This window comes from Hippoglossus stenolepis, chromosome 23 (assembly GCF_022539355.2).
Source record: "Hippoglossus stenolepis isolate QCI-W04-F060 chromosome 23, HSTE1.2, whole genome shotgun sequence".
NCBI lineage: Eukaryota > Metazoa > Chordata > Actinopteri > Pleuronectiformes > Pleuronectidae > Hippoglossus > Hippoglossus stenolepis.
Genome location: NC_061505.1, coordinates 4242206 through 4267906, shown reverse-complemented (window position 1 = coordinate 4267906; position 25701 = coordinate 4242206). Strand labels below are relative to the sequence as shown.

Sequence of the window (25701 nt, the reverse complement as noted above, 5' to 3'; positions counted from 1 at the left end):
ATTAGGGAGATGTTGGATTTCTTTAATGCGCTGAAGCCTTGGTGTTGCATTGAGCTGATTCAAAGCAGATGATCTAATTTTGCTCCTCGCTCTCTCTCCAGCTCATCTTTTATCTGCTCATTTGGCTCGAGCCCACTCTCCCCTTTGTCTTGTTCCTGCCTCTCTCTCTCTCTCACACACACACACACACACACACACACACACACACACACACACATTCCACGAATGCCCGTACACAAGCATAAACACACAGTTCAGAAACACACACTTTTCTTTTCCCCTACACACCACCAACGCACTCGAGCACACTCGCCACCTTCCAGGCACAGTGACCGACTTTCCTTGTGTCTGGCAGCCACAGCCTTTTATACTGTTCTCCAATTAAGACCCTTCAAGCCCACAGGACGGGCCCGGGCAGAACCGTACGCCAATGTGACATTTCAAACAATGCCTCAGCCCCCGTTACCTATTTGAAACGTCACCTCACGTTGCCTCCTAATTACAGGAGTCACTTCCTCGGTCGGTCACAAAAGGTGGCACGAAGGCTCTGCTGCCGATCGGCCCAGGCCTCTGTCTCGCCCGTGTATTTACATTCCTCTAGTTTCCTCTCTTTTGCGGCGCGGTGGCCCTTCACGTTGCCCATTGAACCCACGAGCAGGAATGTGCTCTCCATGTGCTGATGTGAGGGGAAGCTTTTCTCCCCGGGTCAGTGTGAGCAGTTCAGAGCCACGGCCACGGACAGTGTTATGGAAATCTGCTCCTCTATTCTCTCATTGTTCCGCAGATTTTTCAGGGTGCAAGGCCTTACCCCCTTTTTTTGAGAGGGGAGTGTGAGACCGGTGTGTTCAAATTCTAGAGAGCACTTTTGGAGCAGGGGTGCTCAAAGTAGGTGTGGAGGTCAAACACACACAAATAAAGCCGTTTTCCCAGTGTTTTAAACTCCTTTGTGTACAGGATTATACTGTAACGCTTTTATTTTTGCTTATTTCAGCAGTAAATTTGTTGGCAGCAAGTCATAAAACTAAATAATTCATATTTAATGCCTATTTATACAGTAAGTGGGTTAATAAAATAATGTAAAAATACTTTTGTTTGCCTTCATATCTTTGTGGGACTTTAATATCATTTTAGAGATGTGCATAAGGATATCAGTGTCATCATTCCACTGACTAATGCTGCTGCTTTAATGGCCTCCTGCTGTTAACAGGTGAAGGCCTGAGGGTCCCTTGGAGGCCAGTTGTCAAGGGCAACAGGACAAGCTTCCCCTCGCTGCCATGGCGACCGTGAGATGTGTAAGTAAACCAGATATGTCATTACGGTCGTGATTGCTGACATCGAGGTGACAGTGAATCTGATTTGTCCTTATAATCGGTAAAAAATAAGTTTACAGTTGCAACAAATAAAAGCTTAATGCATCGTCATTTTTAATTGATACAATATATGTACATCCATGTTTCAATCATCGTCATAATGCAAGAAATCCCATCTTTACATCTATACAGTGTTCCAGTTGTTGTCAGTATAAAAGAAAGTGTAAATAATCACAATAATAAGAGTAATCCCCGTGTGGTAATAACAGCAGTCGTCCAAAGGAATGGCAGAAAGGGAACTGAAAGCTAACAGGCCCCAATAAAAAGCAGGTTGTCAGTGTCACTGGGGTCGGGGCGGACCAGTTGAACCAGCATCTACTCTCTCTCCCCCTGGGAACCACAGAGCCGTTCTACTCTTCAGTACCGTGCATGAGAACCACAGACCACGTTGTCCTTCCCTATAATTTGGACTCGTTATTTTTTCTTCCTCTTCCTGTAGCTGCTCTAACCCAGTGGGCCTCAGGTGCTGTTTACCCATCGCTCTGCTTCACATCCCTAAGGGCCTCTTTTCTCAAATTCCTCACCCTGGTCCGAGCACCCTTCCTTCCCCTGCCCCCTCGGTTACAAGGTTCCCTCAGTTACAATTTAACTCCCTTCCCCCCTGAAGTCGATCCATCTAACCCATCTATCCATCAATCCTTCCCTTCCATTGCTCTATCATGGCCGGCTGGTTGACCCGCCTGCCTCCCCACAGTGTGGCTGCATATCAATCCCCCTGCTGTGCTTTGTGCGGCTTGGTTTCCTGGCAACAGACAACAGCCATGACAGGCTCTCCGGAGCAGAGAGAGAGAGAGAGAGAGCCCCATCGCACTGCAGCAGCTCGCTGTAGCTCGATAGCTCCGTCCAGAGCTGTGTCTGGTTGTGTGCTGTAAGATCACAGAGCTGCTGCAGCCTCAGGTTCTTCTGTTATGAGCCTCTGACGACATGAGAGCTCAAGCAGACAGGCGGGACCAGGAGGAGTCCGGAGCTGTCAGCGTGCGACAGAGCCAAGATGGCGTGCGAGGGCTCCTCTGAAAGTGGCTGCTGTTAGTCAGTATGGATTTGTTGTGATGTAGCACAGATGACGACACCTGCCCTACTGTAGAATCTCTTTCTTAGTGCTGTAAATATCTTTAAAATATATTTTATATATTTTAAATCCACAGTTTCTGTTACAAAAGGAGTAAAAACGACCCCCAGATGCTATTTACAATAAAATATACTTTACATCTTTACAGTGACTAACTTGAGGATTCAAAGGAGGACTTTGAATCTCACTCATGAGAAGAGTCAACATGGTTGCTTGTTGTGATTCTAGCAGCTGCAGCATGTTTTTGAATTGATTATTTCAGTCGTGCTGACGGTAAAGTTGCAGTGCATGTCTCCGTAGTGTCGGAAGTCTATGCGTTTAAATAAAAGCTCAGCGCAGCACGAAGCACTTTCAGAGTCCGGGTTACGCCATCTTATCTTTTTTTTTCCCTGTCTGCTTGAGCCGCTCATTCTTTAGCAAATCCATTATCCCCCTCTTGTCATTCCCCCGTTTCCTGTTGACATCTGTACAGATATGCAGAGGTACACCTGTGTACTTCAACTTTTGAGTTTTTCAAAAACACATCTTTGTAAAGAAAATACAAAAAACAGAAACATTTTACAATCAATCACCCTCCAGGCTTCGGTACAGCGAGTGGTAAGTGTTGCGACGGCGCCGCTGCCACTAATTGGTACAATATAAGGGATATAACATTAATGCAGCATTTCATGTTTTTAATAATATCCTTGTACATAGTGTGTCATTAGTTTGTGGGTTTTGTGTTTATTGCTTGACTAGATGGCACGTGGGCAGGATTCTTCCAGATAAAACCAAATATAGTTTAGTCTCGGGGTCGTGTTGGAAAAGCAAAGAGCCACGTCGGGAACAGAAATGCAGAAACTACTGTCGTCTTTGGAAAATGTCCTCGTCCAAAAATAGCTGTGGGTCAGAGTGTGAATTAAATATGATGGTGTCACGACTTGTATATTATGTATGCTTGAGATGCATACAGTCAGAGGAACACAGGAGAGTATTCTTATAGGAAATATAAAAAAATAAATAAATCAAAAACTACCTGTACTGTAATAGCAAAACAAGACACAGTTGTGCTACAAGTGCTTATGTGTTCTTGGCACCTGTGGCCTCAGTCCAGAGTGAGTCCGCATGTACACAGTGGAGCAAAGTCCTCCCCAGAGGTAGAGAGAGAGAGGGAGTCCATGCTGTGGAGCTCTGATGCTGCAGACGTCCTCCTCCCCTCCGCAAGCCCCCCCCCCAGTCCCCCACCCCCTTGAACTGCCCATGTGGTACATTCCTCCCTCGTCCCCTCGCCCTCCTCCTTAGGTGGAACATTCCAAGGCGACAGCCATCTTCTGAGACAAAAATAAACTCCATCGGGGGTAAAGATGACAGGTTGCAGTAAATAATACATCGGCGATAGTAGTGATACGGATATTTACAGTCACACAAAAGAATTCCTAACGTCTAGTGAAGTGGTTTCATCACTTAATGAAAGAACCGGTAGCTGCTTCTCACCCTTTTCTCCTCATCCACAAAGTCAAACAAGCAACCAGAGTCAAAACATAAGAACCTTTCTAAGACCAAACACGTGGGCAGTTTACATTCATGCCTGTGAGTGTCACCCCCCCCCAAGGCCATTGGGACACACACACCGTCAGAGTAACACAACACACTCACAGGATCTGTACATTTGTGCAGTTTTGAATGATATGCTCCTTCACCAGTAGACAAACTGAATAAAAAGACTGATCGTGAGAAATTATTTTTTCTGTTTCACTTCATTGTTTCAACCCCCAGAACTCACTGTGACCACGTTTTAGAATTAGAAAAAAAACTGCTGACGTCACCGGCCTCAGCTTGTGTGTCTGCCGTCGGAGAGAGAGCATCGTGATTGTGTTTTTTGGGGATAAGCACTTGTAACCAAAATAGCCGTCTCCTGCTGGAGGAGCCTTTGTGTGGCGTAGTTCTCAAACCTCAACCGACAGGAAAACACACTCTCACTCCCAAAAGAAAATACAAAATAAAATCACAGAAAAAACCCAAATAGAAAAAGTGTGAGATTGTTTTTTTGTTTTGTTTTTTGGGGATTGTACATCAGCAGAACATTTCAGAGGCGTGGTTTGTCTATAAATTTACACTCTGGTAGAAGTTGCATACAGTTTAATTACTACATTCTAACATTGAGTAGCCGTACCAGGGTCAAACGGGAGGTGAGGGTACAGCAGAGCATTCACATGAAGTAAAAACACACATAAATGCAATATAGTCAGTGCACTTCATCTTTACAATTCAAAAAAATCACCTTTGAGCTATAACCTCAAGCCATGCAGTCCACAAGATATAATCCACCTGTCTGGTTCCAGGGCATGAGGCGTTCATTGGCGAAGGCGTTTGAATAATACCTTTGTGTTCGGAGTACGTACCGATAATACTTCCTCCCCCCCACCAAAAAGAAAAATACACGAAGGAGCATTTTAAATTTCATCAGGCAAAAAACACTGAGAGTGGCAGCAGCAGAAAAATGGCTCAGCATTGACCGGCTTCACATTCGTCCACGAGATCCAGACTATACGGGGTTGTTTTACAATCCGCCTCCGCCCATCTCTCACTCTCAGCCTCCGAGACCCCGAGGTCCTACACAGAGTGAGTCACACAGCGAGGCCCTGAACCCTGTGGCAGCGCTAACCGACAAACTAGTCTCAGAGGCTCCAGCTGCGATATCAGATTTTTACTCCTAGTGAAATAGATTTAGTGTTAAAACGGTTGTTTGGATGTTGTCTAATTTCCTGCTTGGTTTTAATGGGAAGCTTGTATGAAGGATGGTGGAAGCTGTTGCTCCAGAAACAAACAAACAAATTACATCCTGGGCCTCTTTTCTCTCTCTCTCTCCCTCTCTCAACCCACGTTCAAAGCAGATGCATCAAGGTGGCGTGCGGCACGTCGGCCCAATGAAAACATCACATGGAAACAACACCGTTTGATGCTTTCAGTGCATTTGTGCCCTTGCGTTTGTAGAACTTCATAAATGGGGGGGGGGGACCGTAGGCTGACAAAAATTAAAAAAGACAAAGAACGTGTCGGTAGTTAAGCTTCTTCTCTGTGTGTCGAGTTTCACATGGGGGAGAAGCTGTAGAACCATGGAAGGTCAACTTGTGGGGATTATTTAAAAATGTATAATCCAAAGTTTGATGCAAAAGAAAACAGGTAAATATTTTAGATTTCAGTTCCTTGGGGGGGGTTTTGAGGATTTTCCTATGACACCTGACTTCACTGCTTGCGTTTCCTGTGCACTGGAATACATGAGTTCTTTTGCATCTTTCACTAAATGCGCATTGACTGGGAACCTGACAACAAGCTGGTTTTAACCCATCGCTCCCACTGCGATCAAGAAATACAAAACTGACCTTCGGCTTCCAGCCAGTGACGGACAAATCTGCAGACAAATAATTTAACAAGGATTTTTAGAAAGGGATTTCATTTTTGCTACCTCCTACAGATTCCTCGCTCTTCATAACTAAGATCATTTCAAATAAAAATAAACTGTTAAAAAAAACACAAGTCTATGGTTCCACTGGATGCCATGTGCGAGGAGCTTCTCCCCGAAAAGTGATAATTTGCATTCAAAGACACATTTTCATGCAAATGGTACACTTTTAGTTTTTTTTTTTCCAAACAAAGAAACACACATTTCTTTTTATATTTTCATCTAAAAAAAAAAAGCTTATTTTCTTTTTTAAATATATTTATATATATATATTGTTTGTTGATATATATCAGTTGTTGTATTTTTTCTGTACTTCTCCAGGGGCAGGCACCGTACACACACCGGGTACAGAGGCATGCCACACTTGCATTGCTTTTTGCATTCTACAGTTGGTTGGCTGACGGGCACGATGTCATCCAGGCAGCGCTGCGGTTGGTGAGTGTCTGCGACAACTTAAACCACACACACACACACACACACACACACACACACACACACACACACACACACACACACACACACACACTGACTCATTTTACCAGTCACCCCTTCGCACTAATTTGTCGCAGAGGCAGCGCCATACTGCCTAGATGGCGTCCGAGCAGGGGGCAGGGTTTAAGGTTGGTCCAACAAGCTTCAAATGGAATCAAAGCGGTGCAGCAAGGCTCTGTGGCGCATGCAGAGATGGGCGGGGGGGGTTGAGTCAGGCCTGGGACGAGGGAGGGTCAGAGGTCGATGCAGGGGTCAAATGGAAGGTGTGGGGTCTAGCCCAGGGTTGCAGACAGATTCATGAACGGGAGGGAATGGGCAGAAAGTCAAAAGAGGGTCAGTGCTAACTTCATGACGAGTACGTTTGTATTCAGTTTTTTTTTTTATCTTGTTTTTTCTTGTTTTTGTGATTTTTTTTGTTGTTGTTGTGGTATTTTGTTTTAAAATTAGCTTTTTACAAATGATTTAATGACACAACTTGGGCTCAGAGTAGTGGATGGCTGAACCTACTGCTGGTTGTATGTTTCGGAGGATGGAGATGGAGAGAGGTGTTATGGGAGAAACGTTGACATTCAGTTAGCTACATGACTTTTCAACACTATTCACAATATAGGCGAATGGGGAGAGGGGGGGGGGTAATAATGCCAGTGTATTAGTTTAAATCATTATTTGCTATTTGTGCTCAGTTATGTTCTGTAGGAATTGCAAGTATTGCCAGTCGACCAGTTGTTTCACCCAATAACCTGGATTAAGTGTGTGGAGCGCAGACTGCAGCTACTGTGTTAGTATTGTGGTTTTGAAAATTTGCATATTACAATGTGGTAATATGTGTTCAAAGTTATAAAATTACCAATTATCCGTCAAATAGTAAACATATTCAAAATGTTAGGATTCACCTTGATTCAGTCAGTAAACAAGTACAAGTAGAAAGTATCAATGTGTAGTTAATATTTGAATCATAGCAAGAGAGGTGCGCGTCTGTTCACGCAAAAAATAAAAATAGCTCGGTTCTTTAAGACGTGATCGTACGTCCGACCATGTCCTAGTCAAACACGCACGCACACACACACACACACACACACACACACACACACACACACACACGCTCCCAACAATCACACAAACATACACAAGCTCCGACATGCAGCTATATTGTCTTTCTCCGCAAGAAAGCCCCACCCCTCCTGTCACTTCGACCAATCAGAGACCCTCTCCACAGCTCCGGGTGAGAAGAGGAGCGATTAACTGATGGTGAATCTAAGAAAAGTAAAATAGAAAGGAAGGAGAGATCCAGTCCAATTATTAGTGAGGAGGAGGAGGAGGAGGAATGTGTTGTGAGGAAGATGCAATGTGTTGATTCAGGCCTGTTTAGGTTGCAGAATACACACACATGCATATTCCGGTAACCATCCTGTCCTCCTCTCTCTCACTGTGGGGGTCAGCAACACACTTGCTGTGCTTCAATATGGTGTCTTGAGAGACGTGTGTGTGTGTGTGTGTGTGTGTGTGTGTGTGTGTGTGTGTGTGTGTGAGTGTGAGTGAGTGAGTGTGAGTGAGAGAGAGATACAAAAAAATGTATCATTGCAGAGCTTTCTTGTTTTGTAAGGAAGCCATCATACACCGATACATAAAAAAATGTATATAGGGGGCGGCTGTGGCTGAGGGGCAGAGCGGTCGTCCTCCAACCAGAAGGTCGGGCGGTTCGATCCCAGTCTTTCCCATCATGCAAGTGTCCTCGGGCAAAAATACTGAAACCTGAATTGCCCCTAATAGCAAAAAAAATAAATAAAAGTGCTGTGTGAATGGGTGAATGGCAATAAACTGTACTCTAAAGCGCTTTGAGTGGTCGTCACGACTAGAACAGCGCTATGTAAATACAGAGCATTTACCATATGTACACGTATATAGACCTGTGGAGTCTCACTGTGGGGGGGGGATTTCAGGGAGTATTCTCAGACTGAAGGGGAGGTTTGCGTTGAGGGGGGAGGGGCACAGTGGAATAGAAATGAAAGGGGTGGGGGGGGGGGGTGATCTGACTCTCATGATCTTAAGGGGCTGGGGAGGTTGTTGCCTGGTTGGCATCCCATCATATTTTATCCCACAATGAAAAGGGACGGGCGCCTTTACTAAAAAAGGTACTAAAGTTACTAAATGTACTAAAAAAAATTTGATTAATAAAATAGAAGAAAAAGAAACAAACTCTTATTTAAAATGTAAAAAGTATAATACAAAAACAACAGCAACAAAAGGCAGAAGAGTAGTCGAGACGTTAGTGACTGTAAGGATGAAAGAGCAGAAGAGTGAACTTGAAGTTATCTCTAGTGACACAAAATAAATAGAAGCTGTCAGAGGAGAGGATGCGGTCGGGGCTCTCGGGTGAAGGAAGGTTGTTGCTCTCTCTCTCTCTCTCTCTCTCTCTCTGTCCCTCTCTTTCTCCATCTCCCCCTCTCCATCTCTCTCTCTCCCTCTCCCTGTCACCTCTCACTCCTCACGGAGCTGCAGGCGGTAGCGGCTGTAGCGGATCTGGAAGAAGAGCCTCTCCAGCGGCGAGCGGCTCATCCCGGGGAGCCGGTAGTCCTCGCTCTGGCCCGTTCGACGGAAGCCCAGCGACTCGTACAGCTTGTGGGCCGCCAGCTTGACGGCCGTCGTGCCGAGGATAATGGCGGCGTAGTTGTTGCGCACCGCGAACTCCAGAACCCGACGACCCAGGGCCTTGGCGATGCCTTTGCCGCGGTAGTGAGAGTCCACCGACATGCGCTGCAGCTCGACCGTGTTGTCGTCCTCGCGGCCCTGCGCCGCCACGATGCCGACCACGCGTCCGTCGAGCACCGCCACCCAGAAACAGGAGCCTGACGGAGACAAAGAGACGACACATCGATCAAATTAGTTTAAGAGTTGTGTCACAAAGGCTGTAGTTAAAAATTAGTTCAGGGATTGTTTGGACATTTTGAGTTAAATGAGAAGCCAGAGCTCGGTTAGCGTAGCTTAGCATGAAGACTTGAAACAACTTTGTCCAGAGGTCACAAAATCTCTATCTGACCCCAAATCTTTGTAATTAACACATTTATCTCACTTGAACGAGAGTTTTTGTTTGATTGACATGTCGAATTTGTTCATTTGGGGAATTTGGAAAGACAGGCTAGCAGTTTCCCCCTGTTTCCAGTCTTTGTGCTAAGCTATCTGCTGGTGGGAGTTATGTATTTACTATAAAGATGTTAGTGCTCCTCAAATCTGACTTAACAAAGTGAAGAAGCATATTTCCCCAAAAAGTCAAACTATTCCTTTAATGCCATTTATTTTAGGATAAATTGTTCTATACGTACTGATAGTATAGACATGTATGTAGTAGTTTAATAGTATATAAAGTATAATAGTAGTTTCTGCAGGAGGAGAAACCCTTAAATTATTACATCTGATTCCATCACAAAGAGAATTTGAATCTTATTTGGTCACGTGAGAACTTCATAGACAGGATCTAAACATCATCCTGTGTCAGAGACTTGCTGCGATGCATCAGACAATCACACAGACAGACAGACAAACAAGGTTAGACCAATACAGATAAACATGTCAGCAGACAACGCTCCTCCACCAGAGTACAGAGCTTCAATATCAACCCATTTTAACGTCGGTCTACACTGAAGCTGCAGTTTTCTGAGCTCTTCACTTTCCCACAGAAACATTAAGCCTGTGAATTATGTTCCTTTTTGCCGTTAAATGGCTCTTTCACTGATCATAGTCCAGTGAGATTCTTAACTTCTTAACCCTGGATTTCCTCTTAATGTCTGTGTCGCTTTCAATTCACTGACACACCTTTGTTTCCTTTCTGTTTGGATTCAGAGCGAGAAAATGTCTCCCAACAGAGAAAGATTTGAATTACCAGGGTGTGAAATACCAGACTACAGCTGCAGAGACACGATCTCAGCCGACAATGTCATGGGTCAACGTGCCTCTTTGTCTTTTGGCGCTTTTTAAAATAGCGGAGTGGTGCCTGGCCTCGCTTAAATTCCTTTACTGATCGTAATCTTTTAAGGAAAATGACGCTCTTCACCTCCTTGTCTTTTTTACTTAACCTTCCATCAAGCGGTCAGACAGCGGTCAGACTAAAATCTGTTTGTTATAGATAAAGTAAATGTGACTGTTCTGTGACCTGCGGACGAGCAAAAGTCTGTGTGCGTCTGTCCACGAGCTCTGAATCCTAACTTTCTCTCTGTCCTTACTCTCTTATTCTTTTTCAAATAACTGCTTCTCTCCTTTATTTCTGCTGAATCTCTCAGTTTGTCACGTGCACAAACATACAGTCACACTAACATCGTGCTTCTGCTGGATTCCTCGCATGTTAGACGGGATTTCATGCCCCTGTAGGCTTGAATCAAGCTGATCTGACTCGAGGCTTCTGTTTACCGAATCAAACAACTGTCATTTGCAGGATTCAGTAGGTACAGGAAAGCCTGAGCAACTCCCAGTCACACCAGTGAGCTACCACTGTTTCACTAATCTGCTACGGGGGGTTTGATTTCTTCATTACATGCAAGGTTATCATAAAAATGGTGAAATGTCTTCTCCTAGATATTCCAAATATCTAAAAATACCCCGTGACCCCAGTCGTAGGTTCACTGTGGTCAAGTCAGGTTTTGGTCTCACTGGTGGGAAACTTTGCTCTCAGGAAATTAAAAAAAGTGAAAGAATTTAATCTTGTTTGCTCCGTCTCTGAAGAGATGTGGGTCAGATAGTCGTCTGTAATTCCGTCGGTTAATTTCTGCAAATTGAAAAACCCTGAGCCAAAGTCAGCAAACAGCCGCGTCTCGCTGCCGTCTGAGGCCTCAGCGCCAAAGTGCCAAGTTGATTATGCGAAGCTCTGGCGGATGAGCGTTGAAGAGAATCGTCTGTGCGGCTCAGATTTGTAAAGTTGTAAGTGTCTGGGAGCCTGAGCTAATACTATGGAACGATGTTTCATTACAGACAGATGTCAAAGTGGTGGTGTCGCCTCGTGTGGCGCTCTGCCGGCATTATGATGCTCGTGCATGTGTTAGTGTGTTGGAGGTGTGGAGTGGGGGGGGCACGCCTCCGTAAAACCCTCCTGACCATCTGTCTGAACTGAGGCTGTGCCAGGAATGAGGACAGCACGCCAACCAGCCCTCTGCCTCTCTGCTCGTCAGACAGAATAATGTCCTCTACCTGTGACTCTGCTTTTCTTCTGGAAGCTTCCTAACACGAGAGAGTGTATTACTCCATCAAGGGCCAACAGTTATACACTCATATATATCAAATCCCTACATTTCCCTGATTTATATAATCAAGATCCATTAATTGTTCCCTGGGAAATTAGTGAAAATGTCAAAAATGCTTTTTTTTAATCAAGAAAGAGATTTTTTTTAAACATTCCAGGATTTGCACCTTTATACGGATCCACACCAACATTTAATGGGTTCTCTCTTGTCCCATCCTTCCACCAAGTTTCGTGGAAATCTGTTCAGTACAAAACAAACAAACCTACAAACAGACGGACAGGGGTGAAACCATTACTTCCTTGGGAACTCCAAAGGAACTTCACATCTGCCGCATCCAATACTGACACTGTTAAACTGCAATGATTTAGAGAGACATCGCTATTTCTATTGCGAGCTGCGCTTCCTGAGAGATAGAAAAATGGATAAAGAGACATGGAAATAACAAAGGGAGAGAGAGAGAGAAAGTTACAGGAGTATTTTAGCTCAAGAAAAGAGGAAAAGCCATAATGTTATGCTCCAGATTCTCTCCTCTGCACATCTACAACTGAAAATCCACCACTGATACAAAATAAAAGCTACAACTACTGTTGCATATGTGCATATATTTTTTTAGGTAATCCCTTAGTTTAGAGGAAGCGGTGTTCCTACTCTCCTCTTTCCCTTAACAGCCTTTTGTAAAGCCTCTCTTGGGCAAGGCACTTAACTGCGAGGCTGTGTGGGCCACTCAGTGATATGAAGTGGGTTTCAGTAAGGGATCGCAGCCGGGAGCTGGGAGTGGTCGGTCTCCCAGTTGGTCCGGGACTCTGATCCAGGCTGAAATATCTCTGCAGTTATTGCATGGACAGCTGTGAAAATGCATATGGATGTTCATGGTCCCCAGAGGAGGAAGCCTACTTAATGATCCCCTGAATTTACCTCCAGCTTTAGCAGCAGGTAACTCCTCGTCTGAAATGCACTTTAAGATTTGAAATATTTGGATGGAGCCAATCTCTCGCTTTTCGCTTTTCGCCCTCCTCTTATCTGCCTTCACTCGTTTCTGCTGAATACTTCAGATAACGATTCGTAAACAATTCATTAGGGGGCGGCTGCTTCGTCCTTGGTGTCACCACCATCACAACAACATTTCCTCCTGTGATGATTTTTTTTTAGCAGGAATTATGAATCTCCCTGTTACTGTTACTTACTAGAGTAGTGACACGGTGTAAGAGAGAGTCTTATGAAGTCCGAAAAAGTGATAAAAACGAGAGGAAAACAGAACAATGAAGGTGGAAAAAGTCATTCATCTGTCGTCTCGGGAAGGAGGAGGAGGAGGAGGAGGAGGAGGAGGAGGAGGAGGAGGAGGGAGACGAGGCATCTGTGTTACCAGTAGTAGTGATGAGACTGAAAGGATCCATTATTGCTGCTCGGGCATACAAACGCAAGAGGAGGGAGGAGGGGAGGTCGGCAAATCTACCGTTATTACCGAGGGGGAGGAGGGGAGGGGGCCTGGACAATACTGATCTCAAGGCAAGAAAATACAGTCAATCAAGACGAGGGCGAGGAGGACGAGCTCTGAGCTGTGGAAATCACCGGTAATGATTCTCACTCACTGCGAGAGAAAATCTGACGAGTGTGCTCTTCATCTAATTCCTCTTTATAAGGATATTAATACGCCCGCGTGCATGTGGGTGGGAGTGTTCGAGACTCGGGGATATCAACCCTGTATGAGGCGAAACTCAAAGCGAAGCAGTCGCACACTCAGGAGCGCAAACTTGCGTCTAACAAGATTATTCTCTTTTCCTGCGGATGAAACCTAGAGGGCTAATTCGGTTGATAGGCGTTCAGTCTAGACACCGACTCACCGCGCTGTCGTTCACTCCTCCGTCCGCCCAACGCTCTCTGAGCACCGTGGGCCCGCAGGAAAGCTCTTAAGCTGCTCCGCTCGATTCTCCGTGTAATCTTTCTAATTGTTTTTTGGTTTCTTTAGGTTTTTTGACATCACAAACCCAGTCTGTTTTTTTTATCAGACTGGTGTTTGTTTACCGTGGTGTCAGGGCCCAGTCACTCATACACGTGAATGTGCGAGCGAGGAGGTGAAAAGGTTTGATTCCTCTGACACGGCAAATGTGCAGCGTGGCTTCGCGTTGGCCTTCGGTGAACTTGACCCACGATGTGTGACCGAGCCCTTAAGTATGTTGTTGACTGTTTATTTAGCTCGGGAGACATAAGGGAGACATGTCAACATTTACAACAACTTGATTTTCACCCAAAGTGGGTTTTAATAGATGTTTATTTCGAGGTGCTGCAATTTAACATATGACTTTTTCCCTGTAACGGAAAAAAGTGCTGCTTGGTCTATTCTGAAAGGTCAAATACAACCTCTTTAAATGCCACACTGACACACACACACACACACACACACACACACACACACACACACACACACTGACACGCCCTTCTCCTCTGATCAGAGTGCATGCTGGGAGTATGGAGTGACCTGTCATGCATAACCAACACATCAGCAGCTTCTTCAGATCAGGGTGAAAGGAGATGACCGTCCGACACAGGACATAGTTTACACAGCCGTTAAAACCAATGAATAAAAACCAATGAAAAAAGACCCTTTGCCATTAACTTGGCCTTAAAGCCCAACTCGGCCCGGATGCACTGACCTGTGTGTTATCACATGTGTGTGTGTGTGTGTGTGTGTACAGTACACACTACAGAGACTCACACTGCCACAGCGTGCACCGTTCTCTCTTATGGCTCCATTAGCTCGGAGGAACTCATTATCTGGCCCTTTACTGTTGGTTTTACTGCCTTCCTGTCCATCAACGTGTCGACGCATGTTGTTTGCATGCACACGTGCAGGTACATGTCCACATTTGGCACACAATACCCTTTACTGTGCACATACCATTGTTCTCGTGGCTACTACGGCTACAGCCCACTTGCCCTGAGTCAAGGTCATCGGGGCGTGCTTCACACTGACATTAAGAATGTAACTGCAGCCCATTTAATATTCATCACTCTCTGTATTTTTTAATCAAGCTGATTTCTGCTGAATCTATTGATCTATCGACGACACAACTAATCACCCCCCCTATCGATAACAGGCGTTAAAAACACTTATCTGTCGTAATCAAACCTTGTGATCGGTCACCAGAGAGTCGACAGCGAGGAAATCGCACAGCGCCGCGGTTAACGACGCCGCCCCCTTCGTCTTCCAATGAGTGCCTTTGTTCAGTATTGATTTGAGCAGAACGTGAAACAGAGGCCGAGGCCAGTGAGATTACGATAAATTATTAATGAGCGGCTCCACTTCCTCACAACACGCGACAGACAACAGATACACATGTTCACGTAGTTGCAGAGCTAAGCAAAGGCAACGGAGAAGTGAGGGCTCCACTTTCCCACCATGAACTGACCGGGACAGACAGACACTCATGTTCAGGACAAACATGGTGGTTGTCCGTCTTTCCTCTTTGCTTCTACGTCATATTTCTAAATAATCAAACTCAATCATGAGACTTTTAGACTTTAGTTCTTCTACCGAATGCAAAACCTGAGTAAAGCTTTTTCACCCAATTGTTAATCTGTTGGTTAGTTTGTAAGTAAGATGACACAGAAACTAAGGAACGTATTTCCATGAAACCAGGTGGAATGATGAGTTATGGTTCAGGAGAGAACCTGTAGAATTTTGGTGTGGATCCATATCAGGGGTCGGGTTCAGGAAACACTGATTGTTTTCCTCTCTGTATTTTTATATCTAATTATCTAATATTGTCACTAGTTGGTAGTAAATTACTCTTTTTCTTTTCCTTTAGATACCGACGGCTGTTTCCTTGGCTGGAAGGAAACATCGCTTCCTGTTTGACATGATGATGGATAACCCAGTTGGCTGCTGCAGTGATGAGACTCAGAGAGGAAGACGAGCAGGAGGAGGAGGAGGAGGAGGAGGAGGACCAGTACAGGTGGGAGACAAAAAGCTCAGCCGGCAGCAAAAGGGAGGGATAGGGGAGGAGAGGCTAGATGGAGGGATGGGTTGTAAATCTGAGGTGCTTCAGCTGACGAGTCTGAAATATACTCCAGGGAACCCTCTAACCAGCGTACTCTCACATACACACAAAATATATCTTGTGGTGGAGGAGCACCCCCACCCCTCCCTTTCTCCTTCTAATGCCCCCATTTCATGTAGCGTGCGCCTCCTTCCCTCCCTTCACACATTTCCCCTCTACCTCCCCCCCTCTGCTTCCCTCTTTCTGTCATTCAGAGCTTAAATAAGAACGGCAGGTAGCGGTGGAGGAAGCCGCTCTCTCTCTCTCTCTCCCTGAGCAGAGTCAAGCTCAAACTCGCCCCGCACACACACACACACACACACACACACACACACACACACAAACACACACACACACACACACACACACACACACACACACACACACACACACACACACACATATATACCCCGAGGTGCTGACCAGCAGGTTTTATAATGCCTGCTGCCTTGATGAGACCCTGCAGTGGTGATGCCGCCTCATTAAACATCCGGCGTCACTGAACTGATATCACTTCCAGCCAGGGAGGGCTCGGCTCATGGTCTGATGCCGCAACTCGTTATATTATATTCACTTTTTAAGCTTTAAGCTGCTTCAGAGTGACCGACGGTGATTTAGCCAAGTGACAAATTAAAGGCAGGGAGTTTGTCGTCCGGCTACTGGGAAACATCCTCTCTGTGTTTACTGTCGTTTTCCTTTTTTCAGAAAAGGCTTTTTATCATCCTCTGCGTCATAGCGACTGTAGTTCCATTCACTTCCTATGAGGAGAGACAAGGGAACAACCATGTGAGCACAGCCTGATGAGATAAGCGCTGACGTGAACCGAGCTCGAATACAGTGAGAGACACTGGGGAGCTGATGTTTATTGTGTTGTAGCCAAAGTTTGTTTCTATATGTCTGTGACACGCTAAAGCTGTAGAAGGCTTAATTAGCAGTGTTAGCTTGGTTGGGCCATGATTCCAGCAAAGTTTAAATGAGCTAAAGACTCTTCCAGTGCGGGATCACAACCGGATTAGATAAATATAAATGCAGAACAAGGAATTAGGGTCAGCTGCTCATGCATAAAAGCTTACGGACAAATCATTTGTCTTTTTTTTATGAGGATGAGTCTTTTGTCTCTTGTTCCTCTCTGTGATTGAAGTGCAGCTGTTAACACGCCCATGGACGACGTATTGATCGTCAGATTGACTCTTTATTGGTTTTTCGCTTCCAACTAGATTCATGCCGGCAGATGTCGTATGGTAATTGCATCATTTTGAATTTGTTATTGATCTGTTTGATGGTCTCAATCCTTCCAAAATGATTTTTAAAGTTCAGTTTGACTTGAAAAAAATCTGAATTCACGTTAAGTATGCTAAATTCAAAATTGCGCTTAATTTCAGATTAAATGAATGTATAAATACAAAACACCAGAATCTTTTCTATCAAGGAAACAAGCTGTTACTCTTTTGTTTTTCTGGCACTATCAAACCATCTACATTTATACCCCCAGCCATTGTTGCCTGAGGTTTCTTTACAACCCCCTCCACCTACGTGAGCTCGCTTTATTGTGAGAAATGAAGAAGGTGACAGCTGGCCTTAAGTGGCAGCCGAGTGAGTGATCACATCTCACACACGAGATAAGAGTATTGATTTGTGTAGCTTGTGTACAGTCAGTCAGTCAGTTAGTCTGCTTCTATTACCCGAGCAGTCTGTGGTCAGTCGGCTGATTAGACTTTATTCACTTCACACTTTGTTAAACTGTTTCATACACATACTTCTACAATCGTCCCTGACACACCCTCATTCACACACACCTTTCATATTAATTTACCATTCATTATTATGGCTCATTCCATCTTTTCAGAAAGTGTTGCGTTCTGTACATATTCACTCTACGTGGCGTCCTGTGCACACGTCACTCGCTAAAACAAATAAATGTCCGAGGTGCGTCTCAATCAGGTCTTCGTGCCGGTGCCCAGGTGTCGGTCCCACTGGGCCCAGTCCGTTCGCATGGATATAATCATGAGCATTGTCCAGGAGCAGTGGTGCCTGACCCCCTCTAAACCATCATGGCCCGGCAGCAATAATGGGAATGCTAAATTGCAATTGTGTATGCAGCGGATTACCAGGCCAGAGGGCACAATGTCAGAGAGAACCAGACAATGGGGGGGGCAATTGACTGGCTTAACTAACACCTGCTTTTTATATTGCCCATGTGGTTTGGGTTAAAAGGGGATGTATGTGTCCGGGAAGTTACAGAACAGGGGGATCATGTAGGTAACCATCATATTCCTCAAACCCAAAACTGACTGAGTCTTGAGTCCTGGACGACTCTAGGGGCCGATTGATTTATCTGATTGGGAGCCTGAGTGGAGGAAATGAGCCAACGCCGGGGCCTGCTGAAGAAAGTGTATCAGCAGTTTTCCTGATCAATTGCTCTGTGATGCACCCCCACCCCTGTGACCAGAGAGGAAGCAAGTGGGGGATGGAATGGAGAGAGAGAGAGAGAGAGACGGGGAGGAGCGGTGGAAGAGGAGGAATGTGGAGACATGGCGGGCATATTTGATGAGCTGCCTCTGCAATGCCTGGACACCCGGCCACGTGCCACAGTGTCGTCACACTACCTCTGAAAACAGAAAATTGTTTACCAACTTTTACACACAAATAAATTACGTTTCTTCAAATTAAAGCTATCAATTATTCAATATAACTTGTTAACTTTAAGTTGAAGAAACCTTATTGATTTGTGTGTTACCAGTTTAAGTCATTTTTTAAGTTGGTCCCACAATTCCCTGTTCTCAGTGAGCTTATCTAAGGGGGTTTGTTTTTTCTTTCTACAGCAACGTTAGAGACCTTAACTTTTCTACATCTGAATAGTGTCTTTATCATCATTTCAACTCTGGTGGCGGAGCATTGCCAAACGACAACATGTATTCATCCCATCATGCACACGATAGTGAGAGCGGGGAGCTTTCTCCCACGTCTTACCTGTGTTTCTCATGTAATAATCCTCTATGTCAGCCATGTCCGTGTGCAGAGCACAGTCCAGATAACTCTGAATAACTTTCTTGCTGTAGAAGTAGCGCGCTCCCATGAGAATGAGCGGCGCACAGCAGGTCAGCGTGACAGATTTGGTCACGAAAAAGCACATTACTATGGAGAAATGGAAGAAAAATAAACGAAACCTGTCAGAAGAGAGAATCACATGTTTGATTTTGGCGGAATTTGAACTCACACACACACACAAAGGCAAAAAAAAAAGCAGATTCAACTAAACATTTTTTAAGCATCAATATGTGAAACAGATTTTGTCATAATGTGAAGACTTTGGTAAAGAGAGATCAGGATTAATAACATTCATCAAACTGTGAAGTGTAAGGCACGTGAGTGAAGCTGCAGGAACACACACTTTGACAGCATCATACTTTTCCATAGAGGGAACATGCTACTGGTGGATTCATGTACGTCCATGTTGGAGTAATTAGTCGGATGGGACGCTGGGGGGCGCATTGGGAAACAAACAGTCAGGCTGGGTGCTGCATAGCATGTTGCTGCGTGGCATGCACGAACCTACAATAGTTGTTTTACACCACAGCTATCAGCGCTGGAATGTGGGGGGGTGATGACTCCTCTCTGTGTTCAGAGGATGTCACCGACATGTCTCGTGCATGAGTGGAGCTGACGCCACTTTGACACAGCGGCTGTTTTTCCACGGTGAAAAACTGCGCAGATTGGAATTCGACGTGCGTAACGGGCAGCGGTCACGATGCGTAAAAATGCTCCAATTTGCGCCGGCAACATCAACAGCGAAAGGCAAACGAGTTCAGTGCATGACTGGCGCATTGACTGCTGTGCAGAGGCGGTGGGAGGGGTGCGCACGGTGCGTGTGCGCGTCGCGGGGGATGTTGCTGTAGCTGTGTGTGTTGGGATGGCGCGCCGGTGAGGGGAGTGCTTTGTGGACCAATCCTCAATTTCATTCACCCAATCAGTCACGGCAGCGGCATGTCATCACACCACCACCACCACCAGCAGCGGCAGCGGTAGCGGTAGCGAGGCTCGCCGGTTACGCACATGCACCATGCGCCGGTGCCATGCCTTTTTTGTTGCGATGGCACAGTGTGGTGGTGCAACAGATTCGAACTTAACTGTACATCGCCTACTGGGGCCAGAGAAGCGTTAGAGTGTGTGTGGGATCTGAGAGCAGATCCTCAAATAGCCCGAATCCCATTGAGGGTGGAAACATCTCAGGAAGCGCAACAGAGACATTCGGCCTTTTTTGTGGCGAGAGCTCGGGGATGAAAATGCATAAATAATCACGTTAAGGGTAATTTTCATAAATAGAGTGAAGTTTTTTCATTCATCGGCAGATCGGCTGTGGTTCCTGAGGGAGTGGGTGAACCGGCACAGTGAGGCTCGGCCTACATGCTGCAAAGTAATGTACTTACCTGTGAGAAGAGCGTATAAAAACTGGGTCCGCGGCTGCTGCCGGAGCCCCCTGAACGCCGTGTTGGGTATCCTCTCCATGATACCCTCGCTAAAGATGCGGCGCACCTCCCCCTGGTCCCCGCGCTCGAACTCGCGGATAAAAACAGCATCTCTCCGCACATCCTTGGCCTCGGCGGGGTTCAGAGCCGCGCTGGACGCAGGGGAGCTCCACATCATCGACTCTTTTTTGGTCCCAGGTATAGCATCGTGTTCGTCCGCAACAATTTTAGTCTCGCAAACCATTTTGGGAGACGAAAAATGCATGCAACTGGCCGCGAAAATCACAAATCTGCAGCTCGGGAGGCGAAAGAAAAAAGTGATGAAACAGTGCGAATGGAAAAAATGGATGATGCGCGTGAAGGGGGGGGGGGTGGGGTGGGAGAGGGGTTCTTTTCTTAAAAAACAGAGAAACGATGAAAGGGGGTAAGACGAAGGGGGGTGTTCTGCTGCAACCCTGAGCGCTTCTGACGACCAAGACTTGCCGGTGCGAGTCAAGCCGTATTTATACGCGGGCAGGGCGGGTAGACGCCGGTTCAGGGGTTGGGGTGGTCCTCCCGCTGCACAGATTGGTGGAAGTGCTGCTGATGGAGGGAGGAGGGAGGGAGAGGCTCGCTCGTCCTCTCCGCGTCTGAACGGGCTCAGTTCATGTGTGCCGGCGAAATGTGTATTTTGAGGAGCCATGCATGAGGAGGAGGGAGGGAGGGGGGGGTGATGGAGAGAGAGGGAGGGAGGGAGGGAGAGAGAGGGAGGGAGGTTGTTTCTGAGCAGGTTTGTCTTCATAAGGAGGATCCCCGCTTTGTGGCGTGAGAGGAGGCGATACGCAACCACAAAGACGCAAGGTAAAGCGGGGGCGATGCGTCAAACCGGAGGGAACCCTGCTGGCCCGACGGGGGGACTGCACCTCTCGTGTGTTCGAATCCAACAGCAGATTGTGGCTCGTTTTCATGCGTAAAGTAAACCAAAGACTTCCGCAGAGCTCCGAGATGCGTCACATCGTTACGCAGATAAAAAGAGCGCAGACAATGAAGGGATAGAAACACACACATGACACTTTAATGACACAATGAAGGGTTTGGATCCAGCCAGCGGTCGCTCTGGTTTCTGCCCAGTCGCAGTCGCTCTCAGTGGGATGAGTGCAGCCTCCTCCGCCCGTTGACTGACAGCTCTGCTGCACTGCAGTGATTCCTCCGCGGCTTCCCTTCGCCCTGTCGCCCCGCTGCCTGTCAGACATCGTTCCCAACATGGAGATTAGATCTCGCCTTACTGCGCATCAGGACCCCCCCCCCCCAACATTAGCCCACCAGCCGGCGCCTTCATGGCACCATAAGTGCGACCAGCGAGAATGCCGGTTTTTACGCACGACTGGTGAGGAAGATGAGGAAGATGAGGGTGATGATGATGATGCTCGACCTGGTCCTTTGTTGTCCCCCGACACTCCCATTAATTAACCGTGACACAAGCTTTTATTTGCGTGCTTTTATTCTGACATCTTCAATATAATTATAATTAGGGAGTGAAGAAGGTTTAAAAGACTTCATGTTTATAACAGTAGTTTCTCCACCGAGGAAAGTTATATATATATATATATAATGTTATTTATTGTATTAATCCCTAATATTAACAAACATGATGCTGTACAGTTGAACACAGTTAGAAATCAATAGAGTCCTTGTCAGTATAAAGCAGCATTTTTACGCATCACTGGCACATGATTGGCTAATGTACAGAAACATATATAATGCTAGGAATTTTTTTTTTTATATATATACTTTAATAAAGAAAGTTAAGTGAATATTTCCATTAAAGCTCAGACAACACTTTATTTCATATTTTTTATTCTCAGCCTCTGTGTGGAAGTGAGCAGATCCACAGTCCCATCGCTCTAGGTAGAGCAGAACTAGTTTGAACTGGATCACCAGAGCCAACCTGCTATTGATAAGGCTGCATCCACCCCCACCCCCACTCACACTCCCTCACACTCAAGGTACCCCCCCCTCTCTCCCATCCTCCCACCCTGAGGGCTCCTGGAGGAGGAGGAACAGGAGATATCTTGCAGAGAGACCAGGGGCCTCGAGGTGGCCCTCACACAGATTTTGGCATTTACGCCACAAAGATGCGGCGAGAAGATGGATTTGTGCGCAGCGGGTGTGTGTGTGTCTGTGTGTGTGTGTGTGTGTGTGTGTGTGTGTGTGTATGTGTGTGTGTGTGTGTGCGCGCGCGTGCCGACCGGGTGGAGGATGCTCCGGGCATGCGCACTGTTTCTTTAGTGGTGCCTTCAAGTACTGTCGGTAAAGTCACAACCATGAAACTGCAAACTCCTCTCAGTTTGGCCCACGGATGGACTGGGACCACAATCCATACACAGCACTCTTCTTCGTGCTCCCCTGATCATGTACCATCCACATGATGTTTTGTTGAGCCAGGCCACCAGCCCATAACCTCTGCTTACCCCAAGATCTACGCTCCCTTCACCATCTCTCCTCACTTGCCCCTTGTCCACCGAGGCAGATCCAGGGCCAGTTTGGAGCGCCTCATCAGACGTGTGATGAATAATTATAATTCTGTGTCAATTCCATGGAACCTTTAGGCCTCGGAGCTTTATTTCACTGACATCAACATCTTCGAGTCACATGTGTTGTTCTGTGTGTTGCTGCTCCTCCTCCTCCGTATTAACAGACCCCAGGCAGAGCCTCACATATTGTTCCAATAATCTTGAATGTGACCTCTGACACTGTGTGTTTCCCTGCAGCCAAGGAACCCCACAGCCCCTCCTCTAAAGGTCACAGCACCACCCCTGCCGTGACCTCTGACTCCTCAGCAGCCAGACAGGCCGGCGAGACTCTGCTCAGTGTTTCCCACAGGGAACCTGATAAACCAGGTTGGTTCACTTCTTCCCCTTTGATAAAGCAGCTTTGTATTTGCACGTTGTTAAACTACTTTTCATATTATCATGTAGCTTGATAAGAAAAACTGATCATATATTTTATATGTAGAATCTGCTATTTAGGAGCAAATAAAGAATAACTAGTGTGTTCATACAGGCAGAAATAGAGTTTAAGGCAATAAACACCAACTTCAATCATGGTTTAGGAATAAAAAGGCAAATATAATGAGTAAAGGACTCCAGGTAGATGCGAAGTCTTTTTAAGGTGATTCTGTTTCACTGTGTTTATGTTTGTGTGTTTTGGTTGTGTGACAAAATCCCGACTTTCTACCGGAGCTCTGTCTCCCTCTTGTGGCCACATGTCAGAGGCACATAAGGGAGGCAGGAGCTTGGAAGTGATGATGTGTCAGATCTGTGGCCTCACTCATGAAGAGCTGCATCCTCACTACTATTCGTTCTCTCTCAGTAGGCGACACAGAGTTCACGGCCAATAACTTCCCCGTTCGTGGAGCTGCTGCCAGCGTCCCTGACTAGTGTGGAGCGAGCGGGACGAATTCCCTTTGACCTCCTTGTTATAAATCACGTTGACCTGTATGTGTTGCATGAATATGTCCTATTGTTGAGGGACGTGACGTTTCTGAAGCAACTACATTCAGCTGAACACAAGAAATATGAACAGACCAAGTGATGGAATATGCACCAGTAAGATCTTCCTCTAACTTCTCATTAATGCCTTATTTTAACGTATTTACGTGGCGTTAAAAGAACTTTGAATTGCCTTGAGTCCGAATGGTTCTATGTAAGTAAATTAGCCTTGTTTTCCATTTAATAATTTAGCTACTTAATCATTTGCAACCCAATGATTAAGCCTAGAAGTGCTCAGCCAAACTGGAGCAGGAATATCTATAAAGACTTATAAGGATATACAAATCTAAAAGCCTTTGTACTTTTACTTTTTTACTTTGAAATATGAGATTATGGCACAGTAGATTAAAAATATAATTAAAAGTAAGCATGATTCAGCAAAAGCAAAAACAACAGCTGAAATATCAAAGTGTTGCTCGGTGACACAGAGTCGGTGGTTTAATGTCTGAATCATTATTGCTGCGCTTTGAACGATTTCTATTTCCTTTCTGCTCCTCCTGCATCTTTCGGGGTGAAACACTGAAGGTTGATGTAACGTCACATTATTTCATTATTTCCCCGCGAGGCAGTTTAAATAAGCCGCAGCCGACAAAAGAGAAGAAACCTCTTATTTCTTCAGTGTCATGTTCAGATAATGGTTTTCATTGTTGTAAATATTGAGCCTGGACTCTCTGTGTTGGTCCTGTTCTCTCATGATATCCCTGTAGGGTTTAACACGCGTCATGCTGATTCAGCACCGAGGTTTACAGCTCAGTCAGAGCTGGAGCAGCAAGACAAACAATTATCTGTCTAAATGTGTTTGTTATGAAAGTCCTCTGGGCTTAAACCTCAGGCTGGGCTACGTTTAAACCTCAGTATTAGCTGAATAAATAAAGTCAAGTACTCTCTTAAACTTCAAAACAAATAGTTGAAGTTTTAATTGTTTTGTGGCTCTATTTATACAATCTAAGCACGTAGTTTAAATCCTGTGATGGTTTTACATGTTGGGTGTATTCAGATATACTTTTACCAGTTTAATCCTCACAAACCTACACAGCAAAATCAACTTCTGGACGTGTTGAAGTGAGAACCCTCTCTCATTGGGGGACACACACAGTATCAGTGCTGCTGTTTGATCTTCCTCTGAGCCGTCGTGTTGGAGCTGGTAACGATGTGGTGCTGAGCTCCGGCTGCTGTTCGGATGCCAGGAGGCTCATCTGAGCTCCGCTGGGCTCGAGCCAAACGAAATCCCTGGGCGTACTGGTGTTGTGTCAGTTTTAAGTGGACTCCATACCTCGAGGTTGAGACTGTATCGAACTCCTAATCATTAGGCAACCGAAGTGAAATCCAAACGAAGTGGAGAGGTGCTGCAATCTAATCTAAAAGTGGCAGATCATGTCTTTATCCTTTCTTTCCCTATTGTTTATGGTCATATCTTGAAAAATTTGTTTTTCTGTGCATATTGCTGTTGACCTTGCCCTCGACCTTTGACTGATCAGCTCAAAAAGTTCAGACATCTGGAAAGATACTTTCTACAGATATATAAAGTATCTGTATGTGGAGGGTGTAACATTGATTGCTTCTATCTAACATGTTGGAGCTCTGTGCTTACATCATTATTTCAAAATGTATTTTCTTGTCTCCTTCTATCACGTCCGTCTCTTGGGTGAGTTCATGTGCAGCACTGGTCGGGCGTTTTCTAAGATTGTCATGTGATGAGTTATTTATGGAGGCCTTGCAAAAGAATAAACATATGTATATTTAATGGATTATCATGCATATCACTAATTCATGGTGCCCTGCTAACATGGCAAGTTCTCCAGCCTCCTGCTGTGAGTCTTACTGGGAGCCCACTAACCAGCAGGGAGCCGACGGATAGAGACGCCAAGACGCACCGAGTTTTCTCTACACTTCTAAAAAACATTTTTACATTTAACACACGAGGTTGAAACTGTTGCACAGACAGATGAGTTTAAATCCTCAGCGTCCAAATCATCAACTAACAAACTAAAACAGAAAGTCCCAGAAAGTCCCTGAAACCCTGAAACACGTTGCATGACATGGTCTCACAGTTGCAGTAATAAACTA

The 25701-nt window shown here is 45.6% G+C and overlaps 1 protein-coding gene across 1 annotated transcript; it reads right to left on the bottom strand.

Annotated features, from left to right (window-relative positions):
* Positions 1-8355: 8355 nt before the first annotated feature.
* nat8l (N-acetyltransferase 8-like) lies at positions 8356-20470 on the bottom strand. Its single transcript, XM_035149716.2, has 3 exons — positions 20066-20470; positions 18609-18773; positions 8356-9219 (listed from the first exon to the last, which is right to left on the bottom strand). The coding sequence occupies exons 1-3, from the start codon at positions 20367-20369 to the stop codon at positions 8852-8854; spliced, it is 837 nt and encodes a 278-aa protein (XP_035005607.1). The 5' UTR covers positions 20370-20470; the 3' UTR covers positions 8356-8851.
* Between the last annotated feature and the right edge of the window lie 5231 nt (positions 20471-25701).